Here is a 12,494-nt window from a genome sequence, read left to right as displayed (position 1 = left end):
CTTATATATCTCAACCGTACAATTGTGCATTACTGAACCCAGAAGTAGTATTACTGAACTCGTATGAGTAGCAGCGGGTGGGGGCTGGTCTCCCCCCACCTCCCTCTGCGTCATTATTTTTTATATTTAATACTACACCCTCGGAACCCCAGGGGCAGTTCTGAAGGGTGGCAGTGAGTAGGGATGGACCCGAGGGCAGCATCTGTGAGTTTCATGTCTGTGGCTGCGCGCTAAAGGAGGCAGGGTTTCTCTGCAGTGTCCACGCGACCCCGTCACCTTGTGGCTGTGCCGTTGAGCTGGCTCCGACTCACAGTGACCCGATGTCCACATACAGCAGAACGGAAGTCTGCCTGACCCTGAGCCATCGTGTGGTTGCGAGATGCCACTGAGTCATTCCGACCCATGGTGACCGTCTGCGCAGCAGAAGGAAACCCTGCCCGGCCCTGCGCCTGAGCCTGTGGCTGCAGCCCCTGCGTCCATCCACCTCCTTGGGAGCCTTCCTCTTCTTCCCTGCCCCTCCACCATGCCAGGCACGCTGTCCTTCTCCACTGACGGGTCGCTCCCGACAACACGGACTAAATGTCTCGATCCTTGGACGTGCTTCTCCCAAATATATTTGCCGGCTCTTTGGGCCGCTCTTGGTACTTGGACTATTCTCCTCCAGCCCCACCATTCCAACACCCCGATTCTTCCTCGGTCTTCCTGATTCCGTGGCCAGCTCTCAGCGGAGGCGAGTGACGAAGCCACGGCGTGTCATTCCCACCTCAGTCCACAAAGTAGTGTCCTTGCTTTTCCACGCTTTAAAGTGCTCCCTCATAGGGTATGTCCTAAACCTCAACTTCAGAGCCCATCCGAAGCAAGGGTCCTCCCCCAAGAGCCCGGAAAGAGCATGTCTTCCCCTAGAGCTGGTGCCCTGAATGGAGACTTCTAGGCCTGGTCCTTTGAGAAAATAAACATCTGTTGTTTAAAATCACCCACGTAAGGTATTTTGGCCGCAGCAGTGCTGGGAAACCAGAGATAAGCAGTAGTGAGCCATTTAGAAGAGAGCACTGCGCTCCGGTTTGTGAGGCGAACAGAGGGCTGAGAGAGGCGCCTGGGGGGAACTTTGGGGGAGCTGAGGTGGGGCCATTTCCAGCCTGAAGCCTTCTCTCTGGAGAAGCTCATGCCCGGCATGCCCTGTGCTCCCTCACAGCTGTAGGACAACTGAGGCCCAGCCTGGTGTCCTTTCTTTTCTCCAAACGCTGGCCTTTCCTAGCCATGCTGGCTCCCAGGCAGCAGGAGGAAGAGGGGTGCAGGCCCTCAGAGACACAGCCTCAGTTGGCGCTTTTACACCAGGGACTCCTGCCAAGGGCCCATATGGTCTCTGCTGGATGCTGCCGGGTTTGGGGTGGATCCCAAGCCCTGGAGAGGGCGGCAGGAGGGAGAGGTTTCCTTTTTGACCCTGGGACGCACCCAGCAGGCCCATGCTGGTATCTTAGCTTGCAGAACTGCAGCTGTGGCTCATGGCTGTAAAACTATTCGGTCCCTTCTGGTCCAGCCCCGGCCCTCAGCTTGCTGGGCTCCTGGCGGTGATTAAGAAGGAAGGGTGGGAGCTGAGAATCATCTCCCCTCCCTTAGAACCTGCCAAGTTGGCTCTGAGCCTGCAGGAAGATTCCGGCCAGAAAATACACGTGCCCACACCCTTCCTCAGACGCCCTTCCTCGAGCTGTAATGTTATCTGGTCCCCCAACGCGTCCACAAGTGCCAAATCCACGTGGACCCTGGACTTAGGGTGGGTGGCCCTGGGGAGGCTTGTGGGTGATCAAGTCCGGCTGCGAGCTTCGGGCTGGAAACAAATGGCTCTGGGAATGGCCCTGGGCTCCCGGGTGTCGTAGTGGTGATGGGGGACCACTGTCGCTCCCCAGAAGAAAGATGGGGCTCTCTACTTCCGCTGAGAGTGACCGTCACGGAAACCCACAGGGGCAGCTCTACCCTGTCCTCCAGGGTCACTGAGTCAGCATGGACTCGATAGCTGTGGGTTTGGTTTGCTACGTTGGGGGAGGGCTGTTTTCATGGTTTCTAGGAAGGTGGATCTTTCTTAGACCACAGAGAGAGAGAGAGAGAGAGAGAGAGAGAAGGGGACTTTTGAAGTAAGATCCTGAGATCCACAGGTGTTTGTTTTTTAAACCTGAAACCTGAAACCAGGTTTGTTGGCTCATTCCCGCCTGGTTCCTACTGAGAATCTGCCTTTCCTGCGGGACCCTGGGACTTGGAGTGCGTGTGTGAGGACTAGCTTCCTGCACGGTACTTGTGTCTGTGGGTTTGGAAGGCATCTGCAGGAATCACGTGGGGTTCCCACCTTCCTCAACTGTAGGTTCCCGGTCAGTCAGCTTGGGGCGGGAGGGCAGCAGGTTGGAACAGGACTGGCTGGAGGCCCTGGTGGAACGTGACTTAGAACGCCGTTTGGAAACTCAGAGCACCTGGATGATAGGGGCTGCAAGCGAAGGTGGGTGCTTATCTTCCTGTGGTGAGAGTTTGAGAGACTGGCCTCCACTGGGCATGAGCAAGGAGCCCTGGTGGCGGAGTGGGTGGCTTACCAGGCTGTTAACTGCAAGGTCAGCAGTTTGAACCCACTGGACCCGAGCAAACCTAAAGGAAGTGCCCTTGTAGCACGTGCCTTTCCCTCTTGCCCTGTCATCCTGTGTTCCCGTCACCAGGCTGCCCTCACGGGACCAGGCCCATGTCCGTGGCTGCACCCGTAACCCCCGAGGTTGGGACCATCAGCTTTCCTCTTGGGGGTGTGACATGTGGGGATGAAAGAATGCAGACAGACCTCTGCAGGCCCGTGTCTGGGCCCAGCTTGTCCATCCCCCAGCATGCTTTGCTATCTCCCCGTCTCCCCAAGCAGCACAGTGTGCAGGGAGACAGCATGGTGTCTCCAGAGGAAGTGGCCCCCGAGGAACCCAAAGCAGAGCCCTTGACCTCTGGGGGCCTGGCCATTTTCTGAATTTCATCTATCCGCGGCAGCCTGTGTGCGTCTTGTGCTGGCTGTTCTCCGGCTGCCGTGAGCTTGGGAGATGCAGGCAGGTGTTTCTCGGCAGGGACTCGCTCATCGGACGCTGTTTGACGGGAGATGAGACTTTCTACTCCCGTAAAGATTGAGTCCTGGGACCCCGGGGGCAGTAAATCCGCCCTGGCCTACAGGGTCACTGTGAGTCAGAGTGGACTGGATCGCGGCACGTCTTCGCTTTGCTTTGCTGTGGTTTAGACCCTCCATCCCGTGTTCTTTGTCCGTTCGGCTTTGGTGGACAACGGGGTGGGCCTGGTTGTCATGACCACTGACGTGAGCTCGCAGGCTGGCCCCCCAGGAAGTACTTCCGAGTGAAGTCTGCTTGCAGGGGGGACCCCTTCCTGCTTCCCAGACCAAAGTAGCCTTCCAGACCCCAATGCCAGGGGGAGGGGAGACGGGAGGTCGGACCTACGGGGACTCCTGGGCACAGGTGCCCTGCGAAGACATGGTGAATAGTTGTTGGGCGCCGTCCTCAGGCGGACTTCGCGCTCTACACGTGGGACTGTATCCCACACCATGAAATGGAATGTCGGCGGGAGGCGGGGATGGACCGATGAGGTTGTGAGCGTCAACCTCACGTGGTCCACGCTGTGGGGAAAGGGAACACCACGCGCCGCTGGGGTGCACAGTGTAGCGTTCTTGACGTCCCGAGAACCCTGGGCACTGCCCAGGAAGCCCTGAGGTCGGACGGCGGCCTGCACGGCGCCTCCACGGCTCCGTCTGCGAGGAGGAAGGGGAGCGGAGGAGGGTGCGCTGACTTGTCTTGCCTTCTCTTTTGCAGGGTGGCCAAGTCCATGAAGGTCCCTGTGTACGAGACCCCGGCGGGGTGGAGGTTCTTCTCGAATCTCATGGACTCTGGGCGCTGCTCTCTGTGTGGAGAAGAGAGCTTTGGCACCGGTAGGCTTCCTGGGAGGGGGTATTAGGAGGAAGGGTGGTGGGGCCAGGCCACTGGGCTCTGCGAGCATGGGTTGGGGATCTGTGGACCTTCGTGAATCAAAGGCTGAGGGGACAGTCAGAGGCCCATAGCCAGAGAAACCTACTGGGAATTCGCTATGATCTGCAGATCTCTTTTGCCTGTTACTTTGTCTTTTGTATTTTCTTTCCTTCCTTCTCTTCCTCCCTCCCTGCTTCCCGCTCTTTCCTTCACTCTGGGAAGGTTCAACGTGGCATCACTAGAGAGAATCCCGTGTTGAATGCACACGGGCCCATCAACCGGTGTCGGCCATCATCCACTCTGAGCCCATTGACTGCCTTCCCCTTCAACAGTGGATTGCTTTTGCTTACTTTGGGGCTCTTGTCATAGCTTTCAATCAAATGCAGGACAAGGCGTAGATAAGCCCCCACTGTCTTGGAGTCTACCCTGACAACCCCACAGGACAGGGTGGAACTGCCTCTGTGGGTTTCTGAGGCTGTAGATCTTTACAGGAGCAGACAGCCTCTTCTGTCTCCCAAGGAGCAGCTGGTTGAATTCGAACTGTTGGCCCTGCGGTTAGCAGCCCATCTGGTAACCAGGACCCTCCAGGGCTCCCATCGAATGCCGAGTCAAGGTTACTGTCCCGCCCCATTCTACCCAACAGCCCAGGGCTTGGCCCCGCCCAGGGCCAATACCAGTAGGGGCTATTTTCTCAACAGCACCCTGAGCCCCTCCCCAGAGCCAGTCTCGGCCTGCCCACAGCTCTCAGGCCACGCAGAGAAGTGCGTCCTTTGGCCAGAGGGAAGGGAGGGAGGAAGGAGGCCTTTGCCACAAGCCATGCTCCTCGCGGGGAGGGCCCGGCGCGGAAACCTTAGGTCCAGGGACACCCACTCACAGTGACACTCAACACCCGCGGGCTGGGAACTGGGCAGCCCGAAATACTTCCTCCCCTGCTGCCCACACCAAGCTGTGGTGGCAGCGGGCCAGCCGGGGCTGCACGCCAGGGTCACTGGGGACTGGTAAGGAGCCTGGGACACCGCGGTGAGGTGCTCAGCCATCGAGCATAGGGCCAGCAGTGTGGACATTCCAGCGGCCCCACAGGGCAAGGCCCCCGGCAGTCGGTCTCACGGGATGACCACCCAGAGACCTGTGCTTCCCTCTGGGGCTGCACTTCCGCTGGGCCACTGTGAGTCAGAGCAGACCCACCTCTGCGAGGACCAGCTCTGGGCCCTGGTCTTCACATGCTCCCCCCAGAGGGCTGCCCTCATCCGACTCCAAGGGCACCCCGTAGCCAGGAGGGTTTTATCGCTCCTCCTCCTTTTTACGGGAGCAAACCTGGATTCCTTCAAGTGTTGGACCTCAGAGATATCACCAGACAGCCACTGAGATGCACGCTTTACTTCTGGCTCAATCTGAGACATCACAGTGTGCTCTTCTGTCCTCTGGACGGCCGCCTGTCTACGAGGCCCTACCCAGGAAGGCTGAGTCCTGCTGTCCGACTGGGGCTCTGCGGAGGAGAGAGGCCGCACACGGCGTCCCTCCCCAGCCCCTGCCCAGCCGGGTGCTCAGGACACCGGCAGCAGCACCACCGGGAATTTCCGGAGCCCATCCTCCTCCTGGCCCTGGCCCTGGGCCGAGGCATGGCACTCTTGAGCCAGAGGTAGAGCCGTGTTTTCATGCCACCCTGGCACCAAGCTCTGCATTCCTGGTGGGCGCAGGGCTCTGTGCCCTCAGGGCTCCCGAAAGGTCCCCACTTGGGGGGCAGGGGGTGGGCTTGAAGGTTAGAAGGTTCTCTCTAGGCCCTGGGCCAATGCAGCTCAGGAATCCATTCTGATGCATGGTGACCCTGGGGTCAGAGAGCAGCCCTCCAAAGGATTCGCCAGCTCTGGAAGTGGATCCCCAGCCCTTTCTTCCGACCCTCAACCTGTGGGTTGTGGGGGTCGAACAACCCTTTCACAGGGGTTTCCTGATTCATTACGGTAGCAAAATTGCAGTGAGGAAGTAGCAATGACAATAATTTTATGGTTGGGGGTCACCACAACATGAGGAACTGTATTAAAGGGTCGTGGAGTGAGGAAGGTGGAGAACCCCTGCTCTGGGTGGACTTGATGTTCCAACTGCTCGGTTAGCACTCTGGCTCGTGAGCGTTGGGGCCACGCAGGGGCTCCACACTCCAGACTAGAACCTTCCCTCTCTCCACTCCCCACCCACAAACAAGTGTGTTGGACGCTGAAAACCATCCCCCACAAAGGGAGGGGTCTACTCTGGCCAGCTGACTTCTGCAGGCGGAAACTCGCAGTCCAGCAGGCTCAGTGGCCTATCCGTAGATGGGGAGGGAGGACCTTGAAGGACCTGGGTGAACAGCCTCCTGTCCTGTCACCTCTACCCCACCCTGAGGGCGGCACCTCAGACATACGCCCGTCACCGTGCCTGGTGACACAACACCCAAGCTGGCTTTTTCTAGATCTGTGGGGCCCTGGCGGGATAGTGGTTATGCTTTGGGCTGCGATCCGCATTCTCGACAGTGGAAGCCACCAGCCACTGCATGGGAAGAAGGCAGTTACAGGTACAGTCCCACTGCGTTGACTCGATGGTGGTGGGTTGTGGGTGGCCATTCCGAAGGAGCCCTCATGGTGTAGTAGGGCCGCTACCTGCCAGGTTGGCAGAGTTCAGACCCACCAAACAGTTGCTCCTCCAGAGAAAGCTGAGGCTGTCTGCTCCTGACCATACCTGTCCTAGAGGTCACTGTGACCTGGGGTGGACTTGATGGCAGTGGGTTTGAGGAGTGCCCGGCTGGGGCGAATGGTTCTCCTGCTTGCCTTTGAAGCAAAGATTGCTGGTGCAACTCCACCTAGAGGCACTGTGTAAGAAAGGCCTGGCTGTCTGCTTCCGGAAAGGGAAAACCAGCTTTTGAAAGCTGAATCGAGCGCAGCCTTGCTGAGATTCTCCTCGGATCACCGGCCCAAGTAAAGAACACCCATGCACTCAGAGAAGGAGCCGCAGAAGGCTGGGCGGCTGGCGTCATTCTGTGAGACTGTGGTGCTGTGGCACATGGGGTCCCCGGCACTCGGCACACTGGGCAGCACCCGGCTTGATGCTTCCTGTTCCAGATGCGGCTCAGGATGGCTGGAGAAGCAGCGTCTCTTCCCCAGACTCTCCACCGGGGGCTGAGCTGGGGGGGCTTGCTCCGTGGGGCTGTTGAGGGGCCGTCTAGAGAAACACATGATGTGACACTGGTACATACAGAGTTGAAGTTGGGCTCTTGCCTAGGAGCACGGGTGGACCAAGCTGGCAACCCCTCCCATACAAACTCAGCATCGGTAGAGCTGGCTGTCAATCTTTCCGGGAGCAGACAGCCTCCTTGTTCTCCCAAGGTACAGTTGGTGGATTCGAACTGCTGGCCTTGCAGTTAGCAGCCCAGCTCATAACTCACTACCTGTGTTCTTTCATAAAGTTGATTTAAAAACAAAACTAAATTCATTGCCATTGAGTTGATTCTGACTCGTGGCGACCCTGCAGGACAGGGTAGAACTGCCCCTGTGGGCTTCCAAGACTGTGACTCCTTCCAGGGTAGTAAACCTCATCTTTCTCCCGAGGAGAGACTGGTGGTTTTGAACTCCAGACCTTTCAGTCAGCAGCCCAACAATCACCACCAGGGCTCTTTATGAAGTTGATTACGCTTGCAATGTATAGGTCACGTGGCTTCCTGAGTGTGTCTTTAGGGATGTCCAGTTCAGATGGAATGAGTGCTGAGGAAGGAGCCTTCTGTAGCCTGACTTTAGTGCAAGAAAGGGGCCTTGGTGGTGTCGTGGTTACCGGCTGGGCTGCTCACCTCAAGGTCAATGGTTTGAAACCACCAGCCACTCAGGGAGAAAAACTAGGCCTATTCCTGTCAGAGTTAGTGTGTTGGAAACCCGCAGGGGCAGTTCTACTCTGTGCTCATCCGGGCGCCCCGCTCAGCCCCGTCTCAAGGAGCAACAAAAGGCAGTCAATGCTAGCCTTACCCGCTCGTAGGTCGAATATGAGCCTTGGCCAACAGTGGGCCTGTAAGGTGGGGTTTCCTCCTCCCATAAAGAGTTCCAGTCAGCTCTACCCTGTCCTACAGGGTCCCTGAGAGTCGGCATTGACTCCACGCCGTGAGTTTGGTTTTGGGAGCTCGCACTTCACCGTGCAGTTGGCTACAAAAGTGGAGGCGAGCGTCTGTCCTTCCTTTGGACCCAGCCGAAAGAACACTCCGTCCTTCTGTCTGGAAATGTCCTTCTGTCCTTATCTCCCAGATGTCAGGGGTCTGAGGGGTCTGTCTCCTGGCCAAGTCACTCAGCAGGATGCCAACCCACGGGAAAGTCCGTAATCTGCAAAAGGATCTTTCTTCCCCCCCACTCCCAGCTGTAAAAGGACAAAGGTTTGAAAGTCTCTCTCTGGGTGGAGTTTCCTCCACTTGGGCTGGCTCTGGGCCACGAGGGGCAGCGGCCTCTTCAGAGTCCATCCATTTCGGCGCAGTGCTGGGGTTCGCTGGACGAGCCTGGAGCCATCACCATGTGTGAAGCCCAGGGGGGTCGGGGGATGGCTGGACCCTGTGGCCGCTGTCCCTCCGGATCCAAGTGTTCTATCGAGGGAAAGCTGAGAACAGAACCCGGGTTCCCTTTAAGTTCCTGCAGGGCCCCAGGGGGTCGGGTTTGCCTAATGAGGGGAAAGTGGGTGACATTCGATCCCGTGAATGGAGCAAGGGTGACAGTGGGCTCCCTTTGGCCGAGGTCCCTTCCATTCCCAGTCAGCTACTTGCGTGGTTGCCAACGCTTAGCGATTACAGCCAGGACTCAGCTGCCCACCTGAAGGTGGGGCGTGGCTTCTGGGGAGGAAGTGTCAGCCATGTGCTTCCGAAACAGGACAGCCAGGAAACGCCCCCCTGGGGAGATTCTGCTCTGTCACCCAGGGCCACTGGAAGTCACAGTCTACTCAAGGGTCTCCCACCCCCTGACCTCCCGCCCCACGTCCCTCTGAAACAGCAGTTCTCAACCTGCGGGTCCCAACCCCTTTGGGGGTTGAACGACCCTTTCACAGGGGTTGCCCAATTCATAACAGTAGCAACATTACATTGATGAGTAGCAACGAAAAGAATTTGATGGTTGGGGGGCACCACCACATGAGGGACTGTACGCAAGGGTCGCGGCATGAGCAAGGTTGAGAACCACCGCGCTGAAGACTCAGAGTCAGCGGCAAACCTCCGGAGAACAGCGTCACACAGGCGTTGAGTCCCGCTCAGCGAAGCTGTCCTTTAGAGCCAGAGACTTTCCGGAGGAGGCACGGGGCGGTCTCCACATGTGGAAGTGACCTAGGTGGCCCTCCAAACTCACGCCGCCAAGTCGGTTGTCACAGTGGCCCTCCTGCAGGACAGCAGAGCTGCCCGTGGGCTTCTGGGATGGTGACTCTTTTTTAAAATTATTATTGTTTAACAGTTTTATTGGCACGTCATCCACATAACATAGAACCCAGTAGTCCAATCATATCGAGAAGCGTGCCATCACCACCACAGTCAACGTTAGAACACACTCTTTTCCCTTGTACTCACTATTCGTGTGACGATTTAAATTGTGGCCAAAATATACAGAGCGAAACTTTCTCCTATTCCACAAGGCCTACATGTATATAATTCATTGCCATTGACTGGACTCTGTGTCACGCAGCCATTGCTGACAGCCTTTCCCACACTGTCCCACCACCCTGGACTTCAGCTCCAGGCCCCAGACAATGGCTCTTCCTCCTTCACCCATGGGAACCATTGGTCATGTTCGGGATCCTTTTTTCCTTTTAGTAGTTTCCTCGATCTATAACTCATACATCATTCACTTCCATAGTTTCACCGCTTTTAAAGGTAGTTCGGGGGTGATAATGGTTTTTTCCATTGTGCTTGGGGTTCGCGATGGGTCGGAACATACGCCATGGCACCGACAGCAGCCATCCTTGTGAGAGTAAGTAAATAGATAAGTCTTTCTCCCTGCTATCTGAAGGTGGATTAGAACGGCTGCCCTTTGCCACCAGGGCTCCTTATTGGCTAATGGACACACTCATCAATGGCTTCCAGCCCCTCCCTTCCTCTGCCCCATCCAGAGCTCCCCTCTCGGAGGACCGGCATGATCCGTGCAAACGCCACACCGAGGGGTTGGCTCTTTCTCTGTCAGCAGCTCTGAGATCCCACACCTGGGCTCGTTTCTGCCCCGGGGCCTTGGCATCTGTTGGCTCTCAGCTCGGGTACCTCTTCCCCAGATCATGTCTGCGTCACCCACGCGGCTGACGGGTGGTGTTGCCGCTCAGGTGTGTCTCAAGGGAGGGCAATCCTGGTGGATGTTTATGTCTCTTTCTCGGGGGTCTGTCCGCCCCCAATGCTCCCGGGCGCGAATTCGAGCTGTTTGAGTAAGAGAGTGTGCACACAGCTGTGTCACTGGTACCCAGGCTAGTGCTCAGCATGGCACAAGGGCTCAGAACGGGTTCTGTTCCTGGCCGGGGCACCTCATGAGCAGCCACCACCCATCTGCCAGTGGAGGCCTGTTGCCATGCCACTGTAGTTTTCAGCAGAGCTTCCAGATGGAGACAGACTGGGAAGAAAGGCCTGGCTGTCTTCCCAGCATCGCCAGGAAAACCCTCTGGGTCTCAACAGGCTGATCTGCAGCTGGTCACAGGGACGGCGCGCAATCAAGCAGCCTTCTGGTCCATCGTACGTGGGATCCGCATGAATTGCCGGCCGATTTGGCGGCTGCCAGCCACACTAAGAACAACTGTGGCATAATCAGCGGAAGGAGTGAATGACACCATTGGACAGACGCAGTGTCAACTCGGCTCATTGACCCCATCGTGTTTTCAGGATCGAAATCTGTCTGTGCTCCTTTATTTGACTCCCAATCGTCTACGTCTCTGGGAACGCAAACATATCCCGAGGGCGTCTGCCTCACACAGTGGGTGAGGGTCTCCCACCACGTCAGCGCAGTGCTCCAGGTGAAAGACACCGGAGGCCCTCCCTTTGCAGATAACAGAACTCGCACCTCCGGGTGTGTTTGCATTTCCATAAGCTCTGCTGTGCCCTTGTTTCCAGGTACATGCTGCCTTACAGAAAATTTAGGGTGGCACAGTTATGCAAACGCCTCCGTGGGAGAGTGTGGGGCGCACAGATGTGCTGGTGACATCATCGGTGTCACTCTGGGACTTAAAAGCCTGAAGAGTGAAGGGGTGGAGTCTCGTCTGTCAGTCGGGTCACAGCCAATGAGCCTCTGTGTGGGCGTGGCCTTCTCCTGAGAATTCTGGGAATTCCTGTATTTCCCTCCTTGGAGGAGAGATACACTCTCTCTGCTCACTCCCTTGGATACTCTCTGCGGGCAGCACTCAAGACTCCCTCCCTAGAGACCCTCTACTGACAAGACACATGGCACTGTGCTGGTAGACCCCGTGCCCTGGGAACTGGAGGAGCCAGGTGGAGACCCCTGCCAGCGCTGAGATGCTTCTACCGCCACTGGATCCTTAAGACTCTGCACCCACTGGCCTGTGATCATTCTGCATTTGACATCATTACATTTGTTCCGTGAGTCCGAAGAGGACTTTATAGATTGGTATCGGACATATGGGCTAATATCAGAGTTATGGACTTGATCTGGACTGGGCTGGGATGTTTTCTCAGTGTTCAACTGCTCTTGTATATAAAGCTCTTTCTTGTACCCTTCTGAGTGTCTATGCATTTGTTTCTCTGGTCTACCCAGACTGACTCAGCAGACAGCTAGAGGTGAGTGCTATTTGCATAGCACTGTGGTCGCAATGCCCTAGCGGATAGCCATGCTGTCTCCTTCCTCGGGTTGGCTTTTACTTCCCCCGGGAACCAGCCTTCAGCTCGACTCTCTGTCCCCCAGGCTCTGACCACCTCCGGGAGAAGGACGGCCTCTGGGCTGTCCTGGTCTGGCTTTCCATCATCGCCGCCCGCAAGCAGAGCGTGGAGCAGATCGTCAGAGACCACTGGGCCAAGTTTGGCCGCCACTATTACTGCAGGTGAGGAGAGGGTCAGGCTCGCTGGTGGACCCCAGGGAAGGTGCTTACTTCCTGCAGCAGGTGGGTTAGACTCGTGGTGGGGGGGCGGGTTACGAGGGAGCAGTGGTGGCGTGGTGATTGAACTCTCACCTGCCAGGTGGGAGACCTGGGTTCGGTTCCTAGCCAGGGCACATCATGTGCGGCCACCTCCGTCTGTCTGTGGAGCTTCTGGAGAAGGTGTGGGTGCCGGGGTGGGCTGGGTGTGGATACTTAGCACCCAGCCCTGGCACGGGAGACAGGAGGCGCAAAAGATGTTAAAACCAAACCAAACTCACTGCCATTGAGTCAGTGCCGACTCACAGCAACCCCCTGTGGCGTGTTGAGACTGTCACTGTTTATGGGAACCCAAAGCCCAGTCTTTCTCCCGAGGAGTGTGGCTGGAGGCTTCAAACCGCCAACCATGTGGATCGCAGCCCAACTTGGAACCACTACACCAGCAGGAGAATGTGGAGGTGGAGGTGGAGG

The 12,494-nt window shown here is 57.1% G+C and overlaps 1 protein-coding gene across 1 annotated transcript in view; it reads left to right on the top strand.

The window, feature by feature from the left end:
- Positions 1 to 12,494, top strand: part of PGM5 (phosphoglucomutase 5) — an 83,300-nt gene that overhangs the window by 48,017 nt on the left and 22,789 nt on the right. The window contains exons 5-6 of the mRNA XM_045289364.1: positions 3,831 to 3,946; positions 11,855 to 11,990. Of these exons, the coding sequence (XP_045145299.1) occupies positions 3,831 to 3,946; positions 11,855 to 11,990 (252 nt within the window). The remainder of the gene's footprint in view (positions 1 to 3,830; positions 3,947 to 11,854; positions 11,991 to 12,494) is intronic.

This window comes from Echinops telfairi, unplaced genomic scaffold, assembly GCF_000313985.2.
Source record: "Echinops telfairi isolate 266 unplaced genomic scaffold, ASM31398v2 ScPeMD7_25;HRSCAF=90, whole genome shotgun sequence".
In the NCBI taxonomy this organism is placed as follows: Eukaryota; Metazoa; Chordata; class Mammalia; order Afrosoricida; family Tenrecidae; genus Echinops; species Echinops telfairi.
Note: the sequence above shows the minus strand (reverse complement) of the source record. Positions and strands in the feature narration are given on the sequence as shown.